We start from the raw sequence: 25,242 nt of genomic DNA on the forward strand, positions 1-25,242 counted from the left end.
AAATGTAACAAGTAAAAGTAAAAAGTAAGTAGTGGAGTAAAGTACTGATACCAGAAAAATGTACTTAAGTACATTAATGAAGTATTTATACTCCACTACTTCCCACCTCTGGGGAGGACTTCTATCAAGCAAACAGTATTAGGTCACAGCTCCTCTCTCAGAGCTTCTTCCTGACTCCTCGGCTGTTGTTTCACATTCTTGCCTCCGGGTCTGGGTGATCGGGTGAGGATGGTAACTCCGTCTCTCCTCAGCGTCTCCCAGGGGACCATGAGCTGCTTCAAGCTCATTTAAAGTTAAGCAGTCACTAAAAACCCCGCACAGAGGACTTTGTTTCCCACATTAACAGCAAAGGAACTCATAAATCATTCATGTATTGTAAACTATACCATTACAATGACTGTTTGGAACAAGATATACCTTTGAGTGCTTTAAGGTCTCTTTGTTTAGGCTATGCTGGATCATGGCTATAATAATGTTATATATATTATATCCAATAACAACAAATAGGTAATTGTACTACCTTTATGATTATCTAAACTTGTTTTTTTACATGGTTTCAACATATCTTCTCAGATTTTCAGAGATTTTTGAATTTCCATTAAAGAGTCCTCTCCTGCTGATGTTCAGGTGTATATCAGTATGTAGTGTCTCTACTTTAAAGAGTCCTCTCCTGCTGATGTTCAGGTGTATATCAGTATGTAGTGTCTCTACTTTAAAGAGTCCTCTCCTGCTGATGTTCAGGTGTATATCAGTATGTAGTGTCTCTACTTTAAAGAGTCCTCTCCTGCTGATGTTCAGGTGTATATCAGTATGTAGTGTCTCTACTTTAAAGAGTCCTCTCCTGCTGATGTTCAGGTGTATATCAGTATGTAGTGTCTCTACTTTAAAGAGTCCTCTCCTGCTGATGTTCAGGTGTATATCAGTATGTAGTGTCTCTACTTTAAAGAGTCCTCTCCTGCTGATGTTCAGGTGTATATCAGTATGTAGTGTCTCTACTTTAAAGAGTCCTCTCCTGCTGATGTTCAGGTGTATATCAGTATGTAGTGTCTCTACTTTAAAGAGTCCTCTCCGGCTGGTGTTCAGGTGTATATCAGTATGTAGTGTCTCTACTTTAAAGAGTCCTCTCCTGCTGATGTCCAGGTGTATATCAGTATGTAGTGTCTCTACTTTAAAGAGTCCTCTCCTGCTGATGTTCAGGTGTATATCAGTATGTAGTGTCTCTACTTTAAAGAGTCCTCTCCTGCTGATGTTCAGGTGTATATCAGTATGTAGTGTCTCTACTTTAAAGAGTCCTCTCCTGCTGATGTTCAGGTGTATATCAGTATGTAGTGTCTCTACTTTAAAGAGTCCTCTCCGGCTGGTGTTCAGGTGTATATCAGTATGTAGTGTCTCTACTTTAAAGAGTCCTCTCCTGCTGGTGTTCAGGTGTATATCAGTATGTAGTGTCTCTACTTTAAAGAGTCCTCTCCGGCTAAAGTAACTGGACGGCCTACCTGCCTGTCAGCCTTCCATCTGGGCACAAACTTACCTCGTGCCCTCATTGGTCGTGTGTGTTGGGGGAGGGGCTCTGTGAGGAAGTGGCAGATTTCTTCCAGCTGTGCATTTTCTAATTCTATGTTAGCCTTGGCAGACCATTTACATGCACTGAAACTACAGGAGAGGGAAAACCACACACATCAGAATAGACCCTCTTTAAAAGCTGCACGACGGCGGCATTCAGACACATAATGCAAAACGAGTCACCACCGAGGACCAGACGCTTCTCATAACGACATTTCTAATGCTTTGAAGACAGAGATGTGACACTAGTGACTGAAGAGATATGAAAGCTTGCAGAGATTTCCAGAACGTTTCATAGTCTTTTATTCATGGGAAGCTTGTGCTCTCAGTAGAAACATGTTAATTATGAGAAAAGACTCAGCCTGCGAGATTTCCCCCTCGTTAAAACAATATATCCTCTTTCTCATATCAGTGTAAACACGCGTGTCCTCGTCTGGGGAGAAAATACAAACAACTTTTAAAAGAACAACAACACAAAGATTTGAACTAAACAGTAGTTTTGTAGAAAGCAAGCAGAGGAAGCATTTATTTAGAAACTTTATTTTCCACTTTGCAGTCTCCTCAAATCCAATTAATGTCCAATTAAAATGCCCTGAACGAACCATAACATATATAACACATTTACATCGAGGTCTTTCTCTGCTGGGTTCAACAAACCATGCTGTTGCCAACGTGTGAGGGTTATTGGTACAGATTGTGCACGTTTTGTAATCTTTTCTTTTTAGTGGTATAGTTACGAAAACGGTCGTTATTCAAACAAAAAAACCAAGATGAACTATTTTGCAATTAGCACCGTTACTGTGATTTATCTCTTAGGGATCAGCACCTTGTCCCGTTAGTAGCGACGAGCAGTTTTCGTAGAGCGAGGAATTTAGACGATGAGGTCTTTGTCCACATCCTCTGCAAACACAAAAACAGTACAACAAATCATGAGGAAATTCACGTTCTGATAAAAGGGAAATAAGGACTTTCATAAAGCGTAACGGGAGTGGTTAAAAATACTTATTAATGCACACAAACGACCAAAACGTGCAAATGTATTATGTATAATCACATTTTATGTATAATCACAAGTATTTTTAGTTAATTAAAGGGTTAAAAGAACATACATATTTCTTCAGAATGGGCAGAAATCTGTGCAAATTAATATCTTACACATTTTCTTCTATTCGTAACTATTGACTTATTTTAAGTATTTTTAAGTTTGTTAGAGTTTTGATTATTTAAGGAGTAGTCGCCTGAAAAAACAATACATTTCAACAAAGTGAAATCTACACATAGTTTTTACAATGTATGAAAATCAAGTCAACTTTTAAAACTTTATTCTTGTGATATTTTTCTCTGTTTTCCATTAAAGAACAAACAATACATAATATTCCAATTGTTGCTTTTCACATGTCTTTAACCGTGTATGTAATGTACTAGCCAATTAAAGTAAGAAATCAAATGTTTAAATAGTATTAAAGTACTTCTCGTGCAGTTTAGCTATGCTTTTTGCATAGTATTAAACATGATGTTTCTCCATGCACACGGTGGATACTCACGCTCTTTGATGCCGAAGCAGTTGGACCACTCCTCCAGGGCGATGTATTTATCGTTGTCGGCGTCGCACTCCTCGAAGAATCGGGTGGTGCAATGCTCCATCGGGATGAGAGGGGCGCGCAGGGGGGAGAGCTCGGAGTGGGTGAGGTACCTGCATCACGAAATATAATGAAATATGTCAGAAACACTGAAGACACAAAATCACTTCTTCCACAGTGGGTGAGCTGCGGAGATGCATCCTGAAATAGTATCCAATAACTTTGTGTTTCTTTCATGTTGCCATAAAATACATCAGTAAATCAGTAAAGTACTTTATGAGCTGAGGAGTTGGCAGAAGCTCACTAGGAAACAGAAGCCATTAACTTTATATTTGATCCTCAGTGTGCTCCTCAACCAATGATAATCGAGATGGACTAATAATAGCCATGTTCGCTTTTTTATATTCTTGATGATAATTTCCAGGGAGTGGCTTTGCAGGAATGAGTCCTTAGCCCCGGAAGCAATTTAGCACTTCTGATTCCCTCGTCTCGAAGTCAATGGTTTATAAAAAATGTGTTTTTGGTAGTTATGAAATAAGGTCTGTGGTTTACACAGGCTGAAGAGATTTAACGTCGTGTTCTACGACATAAAATACGTCAAATACCCCACTGGTGAATTTAAAAACAGAGGTTGCTAACAAGTGTCTTAATGAGACGACTAAACGTCATCACGCCCAACATTAGCCACCTTTAGCTTAGCGGTGGTGACGTGAAGTCATGTGACCGTGCTGTAGTTCCTTTATAGCCCAACATTAGCCGCCTTTAGCTTAGCGGTGGTGACGTGAAGTCATGTGACCGTGCTGTAGTTCCTTTATAGCCCAACATTAGCCATCTTTAGCTTAGCGGTGGGGACGTGAAGTCATGTGACCGTGCTGTAGTTCCTTTATAGCCCAACATTAGCCTCCTTTAGCTTAGCGGTGGTGACGTGAAGTCATGTGACCGTGCTGTAGTTCCTTTATAGACCAACATTAGCCTCCTTTAGCTTAGCGGTGGTGACGTGAAGTCATGTGACCGTGCTGTAGTTCCTTTATAGACCAACATTAGCCTCCTTTAGCTTAGCGGTGGTGACGTGAAGTCATGTGACCGTGCTGTAGTTCCTTCAAAGCCTAACATTAGGTTTTTACTTCAGAAACCATAAAGTGTTGCTAATATCTGGAGATTATCCTGATGAACAAGACGTGTAAGTATCATAAATGTGTGTTTGACACAGAGATTTCTCTCTATAATAAGGTGATTTTTCAACGTACCCGTCAACGGGGTGCTGGTCGAGCTGTCCGAACTGCCAGTGCACGGGGAAGATGTACATGTTGTAGTTCTTCTCGAAGTCGTGAGCCAGCAGGTCCAGAGAGTGTTCGCCGGCCGTAAGCCTCTTCTCGTTCTCAAAGATCTTCTTCACCTGGAACATCAGACGCAAGCCACATTAGCAAAATATATAACAAATCTTTTTACTGAAGTACATTTCAAAGCCCTCTTTACTTTTACTTGAGTAAAGAAGTTTAGTCAGTACTTCTACTTCTACCAGAGTATTTTTAAACACGAGTATATGTACTTCTACTTGAGTAAAGGAAGTGTGTACTTTTGCCATCTCTGGATTTGACTATGTTTAGACATTCGTGAGAAGCAATGTGACTTTAAAGATCCCTCACGTCTTACAGCAGGAACTCACCCTGAGCTTCTGCTTCTCGGTCAGCATGTCGTTGTCCACGTCGCGCTCGTACAGAGTCACCAGAACGTTCTTCAGCCAGTCTCTCATCCTCAGAGGGAACTCGCTCAGCTCTGAGTCCAGGCAGGCGTCGATGTCTGCGGACACAAAAAGTGTAATTTGTTTTGTATAACACAAAAGAAGATGATAAAAATAATCTGCGTGGTGCTTTATTCAGCCGTACTGAACGCCACCTTGATCTCCATTTGAGCCCTTCAACCCTGACGTGTGTGTGTGTGTGTGTGTAGTACTTTATTGATCCCAATTTGTGAAATGTTTGCGTTGCAGCAGTATATAAAGACAAGGCATTGTACATTAGAGAAATTAAAAGACTAAATAAACAAACCACGATGTAAACATCTCAAAATAGAAATAAAATAGCATTAAAAAAGTTTAACATATACATAATATGCAGTTATCACAACTGGGGATTATTAGTAGGATTACAATGTTTGTATAATCATAAAAATAATCTGCGTTGTGTGTTTTATTCTGCCGTACTGAACGCCACCTTGATCTCCATGTGAGCCCTTCAACCCTGACTCATCTTGGGTGTGTGTGTGTGTGTGTGTGTGTTCAGTTTGAACAGTGAAAGAAATGCAGCCTGCGTGTTTGTACAGATGCAGCAGACAGTGCGAGGATCCGCCCATCAATCACAGCAAGGCAAAGAGTCGAGACACTGAACACACACACACACACACACACACACACACACACACACACATACATTGTACATACACACGAGTTTGAACTATATACACAGGAACTGATCGTATCCCTCACCAGTGCAACTCAAGATAAAGAGATTAATAATTCCATCTAAAGACGTTTTATTAACACAAAATCTGCAGTTTTATCAAATGGGAACGAAGCAGACATACTTTGTTCCGAGTAAAAGTCCTGTAACTTGGGGATTTTAGCCTTTGCAGACCATTTACATGCACCAACACCTATGAGACGCTAGGAAAGGGAACAGTGATATAGGGCCTCTTTAATTAGCTCTGAGATGATGCACTTTATTTGCATATTGGTGGGTCAACACTTTATTTACATTTTTGGAAAGAATCCAGACGTTAAAGCGGTTAACTTTCCCCCAAATCTACAAGTTTAACAACTGGGAACAGAGCGTTTGTAGAATATCTCCACAAAGCTTTGCCTTTAGTCGAGTACTCCGTCTCCAAAAATTCATTTCTGTTCTTGTTTTCTTTTCTAATACTTGTTCCTGTATATATCAGTACCACAGTTATAGATTTTTTTGTCAAAGCACTTCAGATTTTCACTGCCATCGGGATGTTAAGAGCATTCCATGGAATATAACAAAAAGTATACCTCGAGCCGGTTTCTCAAACTTACCCACCCCACCTTTAAGCTTTTATTTAGAAAATATGCTTTTATCTTGTGACTCCGGACACTGGCGATTCCTGTAGATTTGCGTTTCACTCAAAGTAATTATGTTGGAAACAATTATGCATCTTCTACCAACATAACTAATTCAGAGGTTATGAGCACTTCCACGAGACTCAGCCTGAATCAGAGCTTCTCGCCGCCTTGATGCGTGCTGCACCTTTCACATATCATCTAACATGTCTGAGTGTTGAGTCAGGGCTTTGGGGGAAACCTTAACTTCGGGGGGAAATCTGAAATGTTGGAAGGAAGGAAGGAAACTCACATTTGCAGGGTCCGGTGTAGTCGAGGTGCAGCTTGTGGCCCTTCTTGGTTCCCTCCAGAGCGCACTTGGTGGCGGAGAAGTGGCAAGAGGATTCGTAGGTGACATTGTTGGTGCCGCAAACCTTCAGAAGGACGGAAAACAATTCATTTAAACGGTATTCCTTTACAGATACATAACGAAAGACGTAATCAGATTGCTGTTATATCTACAAATGGTGGATTACGAGCAGGATTACAGTGTTAGTATACCCCTAAAAAGAGCAGATAGTGGTTGTTGTAAAGGATCAGCTGTTCTGTAGGATAATACTTTATATCAGAAATCGCTGCATCCATTTCCAACTTTTCCCCCCCATCTATTTCAAGTTTAAACCGGAGTTTAATAATAATACATTTTATTTAAGGCGCCTTTCATGACACCCAAGGACACCGTACGATTAGTTAAATATTCTAAGAGGTAAAAGCAACAGAACACGATAAAAACACAAACATACCATCGTGGAGAAGACAATGACCGTGGACACAAACGGGACAGGTTGTTCAGGGGAAACAGATGATGGGGTTAAAGACGAGTGGAAGTGACTTTTTCAGGACTCACATGCTCGTACTCTCCCTCGGAGGCGGGGCAGGAGGATGGGTCCTGGCACACACACATGGGGGTGTTATCCTCATCGACCTCACACACTTTGCCCTTCTTGCAGTGGTGATCCAGGCAGGGATCTGTGAGGAAAAAAAGAAGTTATTTCTCAAGAAACGGTTTCCGTGTGACGTGCAGACCGACACTTTCCAGTCCTGCAGTGCCGTGTGCAGAGAAAACTCAAATTAAATAATTCACAGAGAGATGAAATATTGAAGTGACTGTTATTTTGTATATATTGATTGTTGTGCTTTTATTCATGTCTTAATTTGTGCATATGTATACATGTGTCTTGATTGTGTATATATAGGATATACATATTTGTATTTTATTGTGGGAAACGGTATTGCGATCTCTCTGTCTGTACACACAAACTGAAAGGTTGACAATAAAGTTGACTTTGACTTAAGAGTTTAAAAATGCAGTTTCGGTTTAGTGCATCTACGGTGTTTAAAACAGAGATATTTAAAATAACGAAGAAGGAAAGAAGCCTGAATGAAAACCAAGAGAAAAGAGAGGAATTACGTCTACATATAATATATTTATCTTTATTTTATAATGTATAGTAACATGGTAATCCCAATATTTTTAGAACTGCACTAGTGATCTGATTGCATCTCTTTTTAACTGTAATGGATAAAGTAAGATAAGATAAGAAGTACTTTATTGAAATTGGGAAATGTGTGTGTTGCTGCAGCATAAATATAAATACCCTTTTTGTATCCTGATTATGTAATCCTGTTAAATGTAATCTATTACTCCACAAAGCTAAATCCTTCAACACGCTCAGACAGAACTACATATCTGAACATTTTGTACTCTTTGTACATTTGGCCTGTTTCCCTGCGGCTGCTGCTCAGTCATTTGGCTGGAACGTGTAATTACAGAGGGAGGAGAGGCACTCTGTTATTACGGATGTTTGATTTGCCAGTCGGAGGTTTCTTTAAACACCGTAACCATAGATGGAAAACACAGACGAGAGACACACAGATTTAAATCAAAATGTGTGGAGACGCTCGATGTGTAAAGAAACAAACAGACACACGGTTTTATTTGAGTTAGAAGTGTGTGTATGTGTGTATGCAGTCATGCAAACTCTTGTGTGGGTGTTTTGTTGAAGTTGTAAATCTCTGTGACAAGTCTTACTTCACTTGAATTTCAATTTAATGTCAATTTAACTTACGTTGTACATGTTTAAAAACTAAACAAATGTACAATCTGTCACAATCATGTCTTTTAAACTATTGTTATTACTACTTTTCTTTTAAAAACATTGCACGTGTGTGTGTGTGTGTGTGTTGTGTGGTGAAGAAATTAAACATGTGAATTGAAACTATTATGGGAATATTATTATTGTCCAGCAGACTGAAAATATAAATCAAATACTTAAAACGAAGCTTAAAACATTAAAATAAATTACTACGGTAGCTGTGTGATATACACATACCTGTTTTCAGACATTGTGGGGACCACCAATAACATGGGGACCCAGTTATTGGTCCCCACAACGTAAGCAAAACAAGTATGTGGGAAAGACTTTGTTTGTAGTAAATGTGGGTAAATCTCCAGGCACTGAGGAAATAATTACAAGTGACAGATATTTGGTCAAAATTCTGCTAATATCCAGCGAGGAATCTATCACTGGGAATTGGGGTAAGGAAGCACCGCCAACGAAAAACCAATGGGTAACAATTGTGGAAGAAATCTTTTTGATGGAAAAACTGACATCAAAGAGAAAACAACTCAACAGAAAGTGGGACAAATGTACTCTATACAAGACTCAAAACAAAATCATCTGACTGGAACAATAATTAATAGATACATATATCTTCAAGAATATAATAACATGCAGATATCCCTATAGCCTTTTATGTTATTCTTATTTTGTATTGCTTTGCTGGCCTATTGTTACATTATTGTGATGTTATTGCCATGTATAATGTAACAATAAAGATTTAAATTACAAACAAAAAATATCTCCAGGGAATTGTAAGTCGATGCAATGGTGTGTGTGTGTGTGTGTGTGTGTGTGTGTGTGTGTGTGTGTGTGTGTGTGTGTGTGTGTAAGACCGTTTTTTGACAACTTACTATCAGCAAAAGCCTGTTCCTCCTCAAAAATGTCGATGGCCTCATCGAACTCTTCGATCTCAACCTGAATTGGGTTGGCCCCGACCTCAGGCTCCTGGGGAACAAGAGAGGTCAGAGGTCAGACTTTACAAACAGTACAAATACATCTTTACTGTACTTAAGTACATTTTTATGGTTCAGCATGGAAACATTCATTAGCTAACAATGACATTATTGTTCTATTGATATAAAGGGAGGTCAGGTACTCTTTAAAACAGCTGGTAGCTATGGGTACTTTTTACTGAAGTACACTTCAAAGCCTCTTTACTTTGACTTGAGTAAAGAAGTTTAGTCAGTACTTCTAGTTTCACCAGAGTATGTTAAACACGAGTATCTGTACTTCTACTTGAGTACAGGATGTGTGTACTTTTGCCAGTTATCATTTTCTCGTAAGATGTTCCTCCTGCAGTTGGCTTCCAGTCTTCAGGTCTATTTCTTCACAACGTCCACTTTAAACCAAACCGCTTAAATGCCCCTGGTTTTCCTAAAAACCGTCACCACTAAAGAAGGTTCCTCCCTGGAGTCCAAGCAGACCATAATATCCAGCAATAGCAAGCAGCTGGGTCCACATGTGGTGAAGAGCGTAATGGCTTCCTGACCGGCTAAAATTAACAGCTGTGGGATTTTGGGTCCCGCCGGACCTCTGGAGCAGGAAGCGAGAAAACGTTCACATGAATGTTCACTCCAACGGTTTTATACGGGCACATTTGGGTAGTTTGGTATTGTTTACAACAGGCTATACACAAGTGAAGGGATGTCTAATATCTCGTCAGAATATGTCTCTACACCTTATTTTTAGACAATGTTGTTTATCTATTTTTAAAGATAAAGAATTCCTAAGAGGTCAGGAGTTTTCTTAAAGGTCCCTATTACACTGCTTCTCATCAATGTATCACACGTCTCAGATATATCCAGAGCCTGTCTCTGATTGGCTGAAACACCAAACAGATCATTGCAGCATTACCCATAATCCCCTCTGTTTCAGCCCTGTTTCCAAAGTGCTGATTCTCTGTCTGTTTTAGATGAAAACAAGGAGCCCCTCCCCACGCCCCTCCGAGAGACATTTGGTTGATTGTTTGGATCGCGTCAAAGTTAACGAGTTTCTTTAGCTTATGTCACGAAAAACAAACCACTAAAGCTTCTTTGGCTGCAGAGTTTAAAACAACAAATCTCACAGATCAGATCATCTCTCCGAGCAGCTGCTTGGATCAGGAACACGTCACTGATGCCAAATCTAAATCCAATGAGAGCTAAAGTATTTATTTTTCCCCAAACAATCGGTGTAACGACGGCATGTACGGGACAGAGCTTTGAGAGTTTGAAAAGATGGTTTTAGTTCATAATTCGGTATTTATTTTGTGTTTTTTGTCCCCGTTTCTATCAGTTATGATGACATCAATGTAACTGCTGGGATCCTAATGGCATCTAAAAGGCATGTAGGTTTTGTTGTATCAGGACTGGTGAAGAGGTTGATATTTAGAAGCAGCCCCTCGTTGTGCTTTCACCTACACGTCTGGAATTTGGTAGGCAGGTGTAACATGGCGAGACGCACAAAAAAGCCTCTTGGCCGCATATTGTAAACCCAACAGGAAGCCGGTCATTTTGAATGGAATGTGCAACTTTTGGACACTTTTTCCAGTTTCACGTGCCATTTTTAAATAAACTCCTCCTAAAGATTTCATCTGATCGACTCAGAATTTGGTCAGTACCTTCTTCAGACCTTTAAGATCAAAAGGTATTAAAAGCGTTAGTCTACATTGAAGGCATCATCTGGGAAAGGTACACTTATTGTATCAGAGTACTGAAATCATCCAGACTCTGCCTCATGGTGCTGGCCTAAAAATGCTGGTAATAGAATAACAGATCAATGAAACCAAACATCACGTAACGGTTTAATTACTGCATTATTCTTGAGCAATTCACAGATTTACTTTTCTACATCATCATCATCTTTTAAGGAGAGAAAATAAACTGTAATCTTAAACAGATGAACATCTGGACTGACCTCAGCAATTGGCTCCTCGGCGATAAGGAGCTCTTCTACGACAGCTTCCTCAGTCTGGAAAACAGACATAAACACACAGACATTAAAGCGTTATCGTTGTGTCCATGAACACACACTTGTCGGCACTCATAGAAGTCAGAAGCAGACACACATACACACACACACACACGCACGCACGCACGCACCCACACACCAGTGGATAGACACAGGAACTGGAAGGTGGAAACACAAACACACACTCAGGAAAACACACAAAGAAAGGAACATGCTCGTAAAGACAAAGGCAGACTACACACACACACACACACACACACACACACACACACACACACACACACACACACACACACACACACACACACACACACACACACACACACACACACACACACACACACACACACACACACACACACACACACACACACACACACACACACACACACACACACACACACACACAGTATGACTCACGGGAGCAGCCATGGCGTTGCCAGCCAGGCACAGGAGGAAGAAGATCCACACCCTCATCTTGAAGGTCTGTGGAGACAAACAGACGGTTTCCTTTTATTAAATGTTTACAGTCTAGTTCAAACAAACAAGACCCATTATTAAGCAAAGCCACATAAACATTACTAGAAATAAACATTCCAAAATGTAAACGTCTCAATAGAAATAAAATAGCATTAAAAAAAGTAGAAAATATACATGTGGAATCACAAATGCACAGTAACAACATATAAAGCAGGATATTACATATACCTAAGTATGTGAGGAATGGAATATTAAATATTAGATTGGAAATAAATGTAAAATGTACAGTGTGAATGTTTCTATAAATGTTCTTGATTGCACAGATCAGACAAATATAAATCCAATATCACTTTGGTGTAGTACAGTGGTTCCCAAACTTTTTCAGTCGGGACCCCCTTGGGTATTATTATGTATTTTCGGGACCCCCCAACCCGGTTCCCATCTATATTGGTAGGATTAATTGTATTTTGTTGTAAAAACATTATATTTTTCTCTGCTGATAATAATAAGATACAACTATCATTTTATATTTTATATTTTATTATGGATTACACACGAACAAAAGTCCTTGTAATAGATACTGTGAATTAATTTGGCCTAATTAAAACTGGTTGGCCTTCTTCCCTGAGTAGTAGATTTTTAAATTCAAATTTCTTTAAAGAAAATATATTAATTAACTATTTCTACTGCAGGTTGCAAACGATCACATCACTTTACCATTCCTATTCCACACTAGCTTATCAATGACTTGTGTGTGCTTGCTTTCCCTCGCAGATCTTCTCAAACCGGGGGCTGTTGTTTTGGATTCAAATCAAAAAGGATCTGGGCCTAGTCCCTAGTTCGCCCCCAGATCGTCCCTGCTAGAGAGGTAGTACTTTAGTGTCGGCCACGCTAACAATTTCTGATTGGCTGGGCTAATTGAAAACCACGCCCCGTAAAACTCCGAAATGTTTTGTGAAGCCGCCATTTTATTTGCTCGCATTAGCATTATTAGCATTAGCATTAGCCCAGCGCACCAACGGAGAGAGACTAACTTATGGCAACACAAAGACAACATGGGAGCGGTGGAGTGGTGAGACCAAGCTGTATAACATGAGCACAAAAACCACAACTTCAGTCAACTCCATCATGTCTGAGGAAGATGAACAGACGCCTCATGTACAGCGGGCGGCAGCGGCCTGCCAGTAAACCCAAAGCAGAAGAAGAAGACGTGACGTCAGCGGCTTCATTTGCCTAATCCTCCCTCGGAAACTTATTCCGGTGAGAACGCGATCCACGAGGACACTTCCAGGGACTAAAGAGTTCGGGGGGAACAAGTACCGGGGAAAGCGGCTAATGATGTTGTTCCTTTATGATATTGGCCGGTGCAGTGATTGTTGTCGAACAGCCCAAATGTTAGCTACACAAGAGTTCCCTCGATAAAAGTCCATTGGGATTTTTCCATTGGATTATCGCAGAAAACGATACATAAAAGAACATAGTAGTGTTTAGGTCTTTTAGCCACAGTGCTCAAGAATCAGAACATGCTTTTAAATCAAGTATTTAATTGACAATATTCAACTGTTTCTGATTTCACCTCCTTTTACCAACAGGAATGACAACATACCTAATCGTTAAGACAAAAGTTAGGATGTAAACTGAATACATTGTCTATATTTAAGTCTCTTTCCTCAAATACAAAATGGGAACAACCGGTATCAGGGTTTGATAAGAACCAGGGTTAATAGTAGTCCCTAAACTAAACCAAAGCACTCAACTCCCTCCGTTACACAGTAATGGACGCTCTCCAGATTCCCAAACAAACCCCTCAGTGTTTGCTTTGTTTACTCGCAGCTCGTGTTGAAATCGCCTCTGGCTGTTTGTTGAAAAGTCTGACACTGACGGGGATTTTATCTCTCAGTGCATTAGGATTCAGAAACTGTAGGGTCGACTTGTTTTTCTGGATGGAAAACAGGTCTTAAATGTTTCCATGACCTGAGGCCGCATACTTTAACTCTCGTGTCTCCACAGGGCTTCTGTTTGAGGGAAATTGCTTCCCAAACAGATTTGGTTAACACATATTCTGTACATTTGACGCAGGTATGAAAGACTCTGACCCTAATGTGTGATTTCAGTGATTTCCATCTGTGCAATACTGGATAAAGGCCTTCACCTACAAGCTGGTTGTATTAGATTTCCCCATCACATGCTTTTTCTTCCACAATGAAACAGTGCCATTTGGTTTAATGTACGATTCCTACTTATCCTCTATCATGCTCTACACATTTGTTAAGAAGCAGCCCCTCGTTGCCCTTTCACCTACACGTCTGGAATTTGGAAGGCATGTGTAACATGGCGAGACGCACACAAAAGCCTCTTGGACGCATATTGTAAACCCAACAGGAAGTCGGACACTTGTTCCAGTTCCATGGGCCATTTTATAAAATAAAACCATAAAACAGTGCCATTTGGTTGATTCCTACTTGTCCTCTGCTTTAGGTTTAAACTGGAGAACAAAGAACACATATGGATGAAACGAGTCGATATAAGAACAAATCTATTTGCATGTACTTTCTCAACATGAGGAACATATTCTTCCAACGATAACAGTAACTCAAAGTCCAAAATAAACCGTTATTACAATCTTACAACCAAGCTAGAAAAAATCCATATCTTCTTTTGAATGATTAAGAATCCTTTTTCAGTGTTGTGAGGCCGTTTTCTGCTTTTTCGTGGTGCTACAGTATAGTTTCTGTGCATGTAAATGGTCTGCAAAGTCTAAAATACACACTCCCCCTCTTTAAAATACAAGCAATCAATGTTCAGAACCTTTGGAGAGTACTTGAACGTTTTGGTAAGCTTCGAAAGAACATCTAGGTTTACCTTAAATAGGTAGGTTTGCGTACCTTGTGGCGTTATAGTTCAATAACTGTCTCCTTTTAATACAGAAACGTACACATTTCCTGTGAGAGTCCCGCTATCTTTTCCTCCTCTCATCTCATCTGATGTCTGAGCGCCCGCTGCTGGAAACTCTTCCTCCATCCTGCTTCTCATCCTTTATCACGTCTCGTCTGACGCACTAAATAAGGGCTTCTTTGTTCGGCAATGGAGCGTGACATTGCTTGGTCTTCCTCCCTCTCTCTCTCTCTCTCTCCATTTTAGTTATCTTCCTCTCCACCTCTATTCAAGTGAGCTGTTCCACCCAGACATCCCGACACGATCTCTGACATGAAAGGATGTGCGGTATGAAGGAGTGAGTTCAAATGTAGACGGCAGAGAAGTAAATTCCTCACGCAAGGCAAGAGGGCAGACAAAGTGTGCACACTGCAGGAGATCAGCTGGGATGAGAAGGAGGATACAAAACAAGGCTGAAAATAGTTTGAATTCTTGCAGCTTTGATACGAAGGCAGCGATAAAAAACCAATACTATGGCAGTTCAATTTTCTCTTATAACCATAGTACGGTGGCCGACGGGCGTAAATGCGCTTCAACGGCCAAAAACACTACGCACTGTACTTTCAAAAACGTAGCTAACGTAGCTAATGTAGCTAACGTAGCTAACGTAGTCATTTCAGAATACTGACAAACCCTTAGAGTTATGAGACAGACTAACTCTGAACAGACAGTTGTTCAGCTTTATAATCCTGAACGACACCAAGCGCTCATACCAGCTGTGTGCGTCACTTTTTAGTGTCCCCTGGTCTCCCGTCACTCTTTAGTGTCCCCTGGTATCCCAGCTGTGTGCGTCACTCTTTAGTGTCCCCTTGTCTCCCAGCTGTGTGCGTCACTCTTCAGTGTCCCCTTGTCTCCCAGCTGTGTGCGTCACTCTTCAGTGTCCCCTTGTCTCCCAGCTGTGTGCGTCACTCTTTAGTGTCCCCTGGTGGCTTCTTGCAGCGTTTCATTTATTTAATTTTCTCCTAATGGAAGTTTTTTGTACCGTGTGCACCTGTTGGCCACGTTACATTAAACTTTAGGAAAAAATTCTTCTTTTTGTTTCAACATGTGCAGCAGACGGTGAATGCCAACGATCTTAAAACATCGCCTTGAGGAAAACTAAACTTGACATTTGAGGGCCTCCGAGTCCTCACACGTCTCAATGGAGCAACATGTTTGGACGGAGTCAGTGAAAAGGGTAAAGTTTGCATATAGTCGTGATATGACGTGTCGACACGCTTCACAAACCCTGCAGTGACAAAATACTTTTCCATCATTTGGACAACAAGGAAAAATATTTGCCTCAAGGTGCATTTTTTTCTTATGTTGACACCTTCATGGCCAAAGAGCATGTTCAGATGTGTTATCCAGTTATATAAGATGTAGCATTCTTTCTTGAGAGCAAGTTTGTGCACGTGTTGTCATCACAACACGACTACAGATGGACATGTTGGCTTATAAGGTAACTTAAGGTCAAATTTGAGTTTTTATAGTTGGACGATAATACCAACAAATCCGAGTCATCTCCGAGGCTGAATTTATTTGTTTGAAATCACTGTTTTTTGTCAGGATCGATTAGAAAACCAACGTCTTGAAGATTCTAGGAGATTTAAGGCTTTTATTTTGAAGGCTAAATTATCGTTGTTCTATGTCCTACTTTTTTCTTTAATTTCCGGGGGTTTCTTTGATTTTCGCCAGTTATATCTCACATCAAGGATCTGCGCGGATGCTTTGATGTAGACATGTGGGTGTTGGTGCCTGAGATGTTGGAAGAAACCAAGATCATTGAGAGAAAGGTGGCGTAAACAGAACAGAAGCTTTTAAATGTGTCTTCTGAGGTCTAATATAGCAAGATGGTGATAAAAACCAACACGACTATTGAAGCATGTGTCAAAGGAAAGTACAAATCCGTCAGTTGTAAATTCAGATTCAAGGTAAGACAACGGTGACCAGTGTTTCGTGGATTTGCAGGGACTCGAAGTCATGAGTTACGGCTTAGGCGTGGAAAAATACAGAAACCCTGGCAGAGGACGAAGATCGTGACGCCTCCAAATAACCTGCACACAAGGAAACATGTCTAAATACTAAAAATACTAAAAAAAGGAAAAGGTGTTCTGCTGACGGGAAGTTTCGTTAAAGGGATTTCTGACACACAAAAATACAAAATAGCGTGTCTGACTGGAAGCAGGAGGTCACCTGCAAACAAACAAGAGGGACTTGATGTCCGTAATGCAGGAAGAAGAGGAAGGACGTAAAAGCAAAACTGATTATTTGATTTGGAAAGCTGCTCTCATAATCAAACAGGGCCGATGCTAAGAGGGAAACTTCGGGCTCATAAAGGGGCCCCTCAAATATATTTAATTTGGTTATTAAGGTAAGCAAGGGTAACCTCGCTACGGAGGAAAGCAACCTGCTCATGCCGCTCACACAGATATCTCCCTCACTTTCTCACTTTCTGCTTCTCATGCTCTTTAAAGGCAGCCGATTTAGAGGAATTCTTTCTTCGTCGCCTAGGTGACATAACAGGCGGGTGGGTATGAAGGCCTGGAAAAACAACCTGCCGCAGTCTGTGTGCCAGCAAACAGTGCAGACAAACAGCACTGGCATGCTAAGGGCCGCGGAGAGGCCAATATCTCAGTAAGTAAAGACTCTGAGAAGAGACAGTGATTTCCTCTGTCTGTGTCGGCTCTGTAGACGGACGGTTTTTTTCACGGTGGAGGAATCTTGTAGCTTATGAAATACCTTCTTAAGGCACGATAGACTCCTCTGTTTTTCTACCCCAAAGAAGGACTGAAACTCACACAACATGGGAAGTTATTATCAGAGAATCGTTTTGAAGTATTTCACTGTGGTTGGGTTGATTCTCCAAAACAACTAGTTGGGAAAGGAAACTCTTCTAGACCATTTGGTTTTTTATTGATGGAGTGATATTGTTGGCACCTAACAGGAATGTAAGAGGCCAAACAGGTGCTAGAAACAATGTCAAGAGATCTTAGTTTCGCAGTAAAGACTTTCTAAAAATGGGCTCAGAAAATGTAAACCAGTACAAAGTTTAATTGTAGGGTTATCTTAACAACCTGCAGCAACTATTAACATCCTTCAATTCAAGCTGCATCCTTCAAAAGCCCACTTGCAGTATTTGTACGATATATAACGGACAGTTATGTTGGAGTACTTCTACACAATTCCATCAACACAAGAACGTGGGATGACTACAACACTTCTTGGTTAGCTTCAGGAGAAGATCTCGGTTTGGATTAAATAAGTACGTAACTTGCTTATATGGCGTACTAGCTAAATAACTCGATGGAGGTGTTCTGGGTGAAAGTCCTGCTCTATTCAGACCGTTTTCCTACATGGACTTCGTTGCTTTTTATTCTACTTACTTATTATATCTCTATGCAGCTTCTGGTTGGGTGCAAATTGCATTTCCTCGTAGTATGTGCAATGACAATGAAGTTGAATCTGATCCAATCCAATGGATGAGCATCTTGTCTTTTAACCGATCATTAATTGAGTTTTGGGGTGGAGAAACTTCCAAAGCAGGACACACCCCACCCTTAATTCTCTTCTGAATTCAGTTCAAACACCAATATGTGCAGATATGTGCTCAAACTGAGGGCCACCTGTTCCTGAGAGGCACACCTGCATGTCTGCATTATACTCGCATCATAGTGCGTTTACCTTTCGTACGGATGAACAATGAACGAAGCCTGCCTCAACTGGCAACAAGACACCTGCCATATTCAGTCTGTCCCTGCAGAGTTCACAGGGAAACCCCTTACATTTCCTATACAAAGAGCAGCTTCAGAGGCCACCAGCCATCCCTGAAGCTGAGCACAAAGAGCCAAGCCAGAAGAGGATAGTAGACGAGCGTTTTAAAGGGAACAGGAAGTCAGGATATATGTAACCTGAGGTGACTCCCTTCCCCCTTTCCTTTCTTTCAAAGAATCTCACACTTTAGGGTGGACAGCGTTCTGCTCCGAGCCAGTTTACCTCAAAGATATTAGTCTTTCTGTCCTTTCTCTGAGTTCTCTCGTGTGGCTTCAGGTTGGAAATATGGTGTTGTCGCTTAAAAATATCTTTGTTTTGATTGTTTTGGTTGGTTCGTCAGCAGGATTAGGTCCCGACTGATTTACATGCAACTTGGTGGAAGGGTGTGTCGACCCAAAGCATTTCATTTTGGAGCGGATCCCGACAGCAAGGCGGAAAATCATGTTATTTTCCACAAATGGAAACAGCATTGGCGTAAGTCGCCGCTCTCCGTGTGTCTTTCTAGTTTTATCGTGTCTTAACCTTGTTGTGATTACTGCTAAAAGTATGAAACAACTATTTGTACATTACATTAATTACATTGCATTTAGCTGACGTTTTTATCCATAGCGACTTACAATAAGTACATTCGACCAGGAAGACACAACCTTGAGGAAAACAGAATCATATAAGTACATCAGGTTTCTAGAGCCAAGTATTTCAAGTGCTACTCAACTGGCTTTAGAGAAGCCAGTCCTTTGTTAGTATATAAGGGCTCGGTACACCTTGATGCTCATGCTATCAGACGTCCCCTGCCTCTATGCTATGATTAAATAATTCAACGCACATTTTTCTGCCTCACCGTTATCATTCATCGTCTCAAATCTGTGGTTTGCCTTTATTTTGTCCTCTCCAGCGACCTGTGTCCGTCTTCTGGTTGTGTGTAAACAGTGAGAGGCTTCACGTCATCGTCTGTATGAAGTCAGTATGGCAGACAGCCAGCAAGGCAGTGTGTAAAGCAAAATGCAACCATAAACTATATATAAATGCAGCTTTTGCTTCCTAGTAACATGCCTTAAGAATGATTTGACTTTAGCTGTGTGTTCACTTCCAACTTCCACACAGGAAGTGATGTGTTTTCAAAGCTCTGGCTTGAAATATATAGAAGAACTGTGAAACTGAACTGGACTGAGTCACCTTTAGCTTCCCTCTCATTTGGGCAGTCTTTCCACCTTCTTCACGTTTGGCTCACAACTTCAGCTATTGTATATTAATATCTGTTATAACGTGTTTTCGATGTGCCCTTTCTCGTCACACTCCACATTCTTCTTCTGCACATCAAGTTCGGACGGCAGCGCAATCCTAACTTCCTGTCGGGGGATTAGAGCTTTTCTGGAGATTGCCAAGCTGGCACGGTATTTCCCAGAATCCTCAGCTCCTCCTCCTCCTCCTCCTCCTCCTCCTCCTCCTCCTCCTCCTCCTCCTCCTCCTCCTCGGTCCAGACCTGCCACCTCAACAATTAGGCAGCCTTTTCTCTACCTCAATCAAACCGAAGCAGACACGTTTTGTCCTCCAGTCTTCCTTGAAAGGCGGGACAAAAAAATCTGATCTAGAATCAAAAGACGGAGAAAACACCACTTTTCTTTCTGAAGCAGTCTTTCAAACATATCATTGAGCGTGAAGCGTGGGAAATAAAAGCTCTAATGAGTTTTTGAGGCGCCTCAGATTGGACACTTAATTACTAGTAGTGACATAATTACTTAAAATGCTCGTTTCCATCTTTTCAAACTTGAGTAAACAAAGTGTCTCGGATTTAAATATGTACGCAATACAAGCATCATATGGCACCGATAATAAAAGGTTGGAACAAGAAGACTTTTGGCATTGATGCACCACAACATGGACCCTTGACTTTAAAGTCCTTTCTCAGGAGGCTTTACCTGGGATTTGTTTCCAAGCTAGGTCTAATTTCACAAAGTCGTACCCCCATGTGTTGAAACTCTTCAATTGGAGGTCAGAGAAACGTCCCTACTTCAGCAGACGAATACAAAACAAAAGACTTCTGCAAATCAAAGAAGCTCAAACACCCACATATCGACTCATTGCAGGTTCTGGTTGGACGGGCGATTACAATAAGGTTGAATATAATCGATCTAAAAGGATAAGGACTTAAAACTTAGCTTTTTGTCTTTTAACTTATCATTAATTCGGTTTTTGGGGTGGAGAACCTTCCATAGAAAGTTCGGGAAGTCGTGTTTTTACTCATTGACACACCCTACCCTTAATTCACCAATATTTGCTCAAATTCAGCCACGATTTGAGCTTTTGTGGGTCGCAAAACCGATTAGCTCTGGCTCCTAGAAGTGCTGGATGGGATTGAAGCTAGAAAGAAACGGTAACATCCATTTCTCTGTGCAGCTCGTGCTTGGTGTTGTCATGTTGAAACAGGAACAAGGCCCAAACACGAACTCTTGACACTTCGTCTGCTGTCAGATTAACATTTGTCTTCAAACTAAAAAGCACACACGTTCTCCTCGTTCTTGTCAGCAAATCCCCTTTCCCCGTGGCTGAGCTTAAAAGTGACGTGCCGACACTTGAAGGCATCTGAACTAACGAGCAGCGAGCCTGAAACAGCTGGTAACCGGTTCCCATGGAAACACACATTCCTGAGCACGGGGGTAATCAGAGAGAGAGCGGGGAGTCACCGGGAGCGAGATATGTGTGGGGAAAAAAACACTGCTATTGCTCGTTGTTGGAATCCCATGCACACGCAATCTTTCTTTTACTATTTCTCCAACAGTTACGTTAAAACCCCGCAGAAAGCATTTAGAAAAACTAGGTCAAAAACGGTCATTGTTTGACCGCTATAATCAACTCAAAGCAAGATAAATAAAGCGGCACATCAACCCAATCGTCTTTCCACTTGTGTTTGTGGATTTATTTATTATTTTTTCTTCCGTTATTTCGCTTTCATTGAAGTTAACCGTCTAGAGAGGGTGAACAAAAACTGGAAAATGCTAAAGAACTGAGAAACAGCCGCAGTTTCTTCATCGTTAGACAGCAGATAATCAACTCAAAGCAAGTTCAATACAGCAACACATCAACCCAATCTTCTTTCCACTTGTGTCTGTCTTTATTCTTTGTCTCGCTCATGGAGGGAAACCCTGCAGAAAGTAGCAGTTTCTTCAGCTGATGATGAACCCAAATAAAGCCGTATATGAGTCTGTCTGATTATCCCCGCCGCCTCCCCCCCCTCCTCTATTTGTCGATGTGGCACATAATGGCAGCTTGATTACCTGCTGCAGGGCGTGATTTCCCTCGCAGCTGTGTGGACGTAATGACAGAGGCGGACCGCTCTCGGAGGTGCTCGTTAAACCAGATGTCAGTCATTGGAGAATAAGTTAAACCAGGTGGACGATTGGAAATCTCCACGGACAGAATCTATGCTGGATAATCCGTTGCATTCAGCGTTGAGTTTGCAGCAAGAAGAGATTGGATTTGCTTTGGTCAGACTTTTACTTGATTGCATGCAACTGACCAAGACATGGGATTGTTTACTTGATTGCAACTGACACATATATGACATTTAAGGGCAACACATGCCTCCAAAGAATATATACAAAAGGTTGTTTTCCAGAAGAGAAATCCCCCAAAAAGTAAACCTAGGGTTAGGGTCAGGGTTAATCTATGTAATATGTTATTGTTTGTATATGTTTGTTGTTATCTTGTTGTTATCCTATTGTATTATTCTATATTGTTTGTGTTCCCTGTACAGCACTAAAGTGTCTCCGCAGAGTGATGAAAAGTAAACTAAAAGTGTCTGTCGATGTGTTGCAGATGCGCTCTTACCGTTAGCTTTGCAGAGAGGAAGTCAGCAGTGTTCAGAGTTCAGGGCGATCTAAGAGCTTCAACTGTTCACTCAGAAGACATTACCAGTGGGACGTCCCAGTTCCAGACACATTCCCCTCCATTACTCCCCCCCTCCCATTACTCCCACTTTCTCTCTCTCCCTCTACTCTAATGGGAGTGGTCTAATGTCTCCGAGAATGCACTGGAAACTGCAGTTAGAAAGTTTTCCAATACTTTTTTCACTGGATGATAGGAGACGTGTGGCACAGGTTCAAACCCCACTGCATGTCGTTGCGTCCCTGGGACACTTCACCCCAAATTGCTCCAGTGGGGATATTCCACAGTATTGAGTATGTAAGTCGCTTTGGATAAAAGAGACATGAAGAAGAGGGGACACATGTTGATGTAGAGGAGACATGGAGAAGAGGGGACACATGTTGATGTAGAGACATGGAGAAGAGGGGACACATGTTGATGTAGAGGAGACATGGAGAAGAGGGGACACATGTTGATGTAGAAGAGACATGGAGAAGAGGGGACACATGTTGATGTAGAGGAGACATGGAGAAGAGGGGACACATGTTGATGTAGAGACATGGAGAAGAGGGGACACATGTTGATGTAGAAGAGACATGGAGAAGAGGGGACACATGTTGATGTAGAGGAGACATGGAGAAGAGGGGACACATGTTGATGTAGAAGAGACATGAAGAAGAGGGGACACATGTTGATGTAGAGGAGACATGGAGAAGAGGGGACACATGTTGATGTAGAAGAGACATGGAGAAGAGGGGACACATGTTGATGTAGAGGAGACATGGAGAAGAGGGGACACATGTTGATGTAGAGACATGGAGAAGAGGGGACACATGTTGATGTAGAAGAGACATGAAGAAGAGGGGACACGTGTTGATGTAGAAGAGACATGAAGAAGAGGGGACGCATGTTGATGTGGAAGAGACATGAAGAAGAGGGGACACATGTTGATGTAGAAGAGACATGAAGAAGAGGGGACACATGTTGATGTAGAAGAGACATGAAGAAGAGGGGACACATGTTGATGTAGAAGAGACATGAAGAAGAGGGGACACATGTTGATGTGGAAGAGACATGGAGAAGAGGGGACACATGTTGATGTGGAAGAGACATGAAGAAGAGGGGACACATGTTGATGTCGGAAGAGACATGAGAAGAGGGGACACATGTTGATGTAGAAGAGACATGAAGAAGAGGGGACACATGTTGATGTAGAAGAGACATGGAAGAAGAGGGGACACATGTTGATGTAGAAGAGACATGAAGAAGAGGGGACACATGTTGATGTAGAAGAGACATGAAGAAGAGGGGACACATGTTGATGTAGAAGAGACATGAAGAAGAGGGGACACATGTTGATGTAGAAGAGACATGAAGAAGAGGGGACACATGTTGATGTAGAGGAGACATGGAGAAGAGGGGACACATGTTGATGTAGAGGAGACATGGAGAAGAGGGGACACATGTTGATGTAGAAGAGACATGAAGAAGAGCGGACACATGTCGATGTAGAAGAGACGTGAAGAAGAGGGGACACCTGTCGATGTAGAGGAGACATGAAGAAGAGGGGACACATGTTGATGTAGAAGAGACATGGAGAAGAGGGGACACATGTTGATGTAGAGGAGACATGGAGAAGAGGGGACACATGTTGATGTATAAGAGACATGAAGAAGAGGGGACACATGTTGATGTAGAAGAGACATGAAGAAGAGGGGACACATGTTGATGTAGAAGAGACATGAAGAAGAGGGGACACATGTTGATGTAGAAGAGACATGAAGAAGAGGGGACACATGTTGATGTAGAAGAGACATGAAGAAGAGGGGACACATGTTGATGTGGAAGAGACATGGAGAAGAGGGGACACATGTTGATGTAGAAGAGACATGAAGAAGAGGGGACACATGTTGATGCGGAAGAGACATGAAGAAGAGAGGACACATGTTGATGCAGAAGAGACATGAAGAAGAGGGGACACATGTTGATGTAGAAGAGACATGAAGAAGAGGGGACGCATGTTGCTGTGGAAGAGACATGAAGAAGAGGGGACACATGTTGATGTAGAAGAGACATGAAGAAGAGGGGACACATGTTGATGTAGAAGAGACATGAAGAAGAGGGGACACATGTTGATGCGGAAGAGACATGAAGAAGAGGGGACACATGTTGATGTAGAAGAGACATGAAGAAGAGGGGACACATGTTGATGCGGAAGAGACATGAAGAAGAGGGGACGCATGTTGCTGTGGAAGAGACATGAAGAAGAGGGGACACATGTTGATGTAGAAGAGACATGAAGAAGAGGGGACACATGTTGATGTAGAAGAGACATGAAGAAGAGGGGACGCATGTTGCTGTGGAAGAGACATGAAGAAGAGGGGACACATGTTGATGTAGAAGAGACATGAAGAAGAGGGGACACATGTTGATGTAGAAGAGACATGAAGAAGAGGGGACACATGTTGATGCGGAAGAGACATGAAGAAGAGGGGACACATGTTGATGTAGAAGAGACATGAAGAAGAGGGGACACATGTTGATGCGGAAGAGACATGAAGAAGAGGGGACACATGTTGATGTAGAGGAGACATGGAGAAGAGGGGACACATGTTGATGTAGAGGAGACATGGAGAAGAGGGGACACATGTTGATGTAGAAGAGACATGAAGAAGAGCGGACACATGTCGATGTAGAAGAGACGTGAAGAAGAGGGGACACCTGTCGATGTAGAGGAGACATGAAGAAGAGGGGACACATGTTGATGTAGAAGAGACATGGAGAAGAGGGGACACATGTTGATGTAGAAGAGACATGAAGAAGAGGGGACACATGTTGATGTTACACATGGAGCTGCTTTGATGCAAGTCACATTTCAGAC

General features: G+C 41.6%; 1 protein-coding gene across 2 annotated transcripts; it reads right to left on the reverse strand.

Moving 5' to 3' along the window:
• Positions 1-1,846: 1,846 nt before the first annotated feature.
• sparc (secreted protein, acidic, cysteine-rich (osteonectin)) lies at positions 1,847-22,433 on the reverse strand. Of its 2 annotated transcripts, XM_034093492.1 has the most exons (11): positions 22,326-22,433; positions 11,751-11,816; positions 11,277-11,330; positions 9,233-9,326; positions 7,106-7,227; positions 6,512-6,632; positions 4,807-4,940; positions 4,388-4,536; positions 3,105-3,253; positions 2,387-2,460; positions 1,847-1,993 (listed from the first exon to the last, which is right to left on the reverse strand). In XM_034093492.1, the coding sequence occupies exons 2-10, from the start codon at positions 11,805-11,807 to the stop codon at positions 2,432-2,434; spliced, it is 909 nt and encodes a 302-aa protein (XP_033949383.1). In that variant the 5' UTR covers positions 11,808-11,816; positions 22,326-22,433; the 3' UTR covers positions 1,847-1,993; positions 2,387-2,431. The 2 variants fall into 2 exon arrangements, with proteins under 2 accessions (XP_033949383.1, XP_033949381.1); XM_034093490.2 differs by lacking the exon at positions 1,847-1,993 and having other exon boundaries at positions 2,085-2,460.
• Positions 22,434-25,242: the final 2,809 nt, after the last annotated feature.

This window comes from Pseudochaenichthys georgianus, chromosome 10 (assembly GCF_902827115.2).
Source record: "Pseudochaenichthys georgianus chromosome 10, fPseGeo1.2, whole genome shotgun sequence".
Lineage (NCBI taxonomy): Eukaryota > Metazoa > Chordata > Actinopteri > Perciformes > Channichthyidae > Pseudochaenichthys > Pseudochaenichthys georgianus.

What these genes read in the sequence shown, in the direction of transcription:
- sparc (XM_034093492.1), bottom strand. Translation starts at nt 11,807, where the DNA reads ATGAGGGTGTGGATCTTCTTCCTCCTGTGCCTGGCTGGCAACGCCATG. An exon ending in CCGAGGAGCCAATTGCTGAG is followed by an intron (nt 9,327 to 11,276) that starts GTCAGTCCAGAT and finishes CTTGTTCCCCAG; the next exon opens with GAGCCTGAGGTCGGGGCCAA. An exon ending in GGAACAGGCTTTTGCTGATA is followed by an intron (nt 7,228 to 9,232) that starts GTAAGTTGTCAA and finishes TTTTCCTCACAG; the next exon opens with ATCCCTGCCTGGATCACCAC.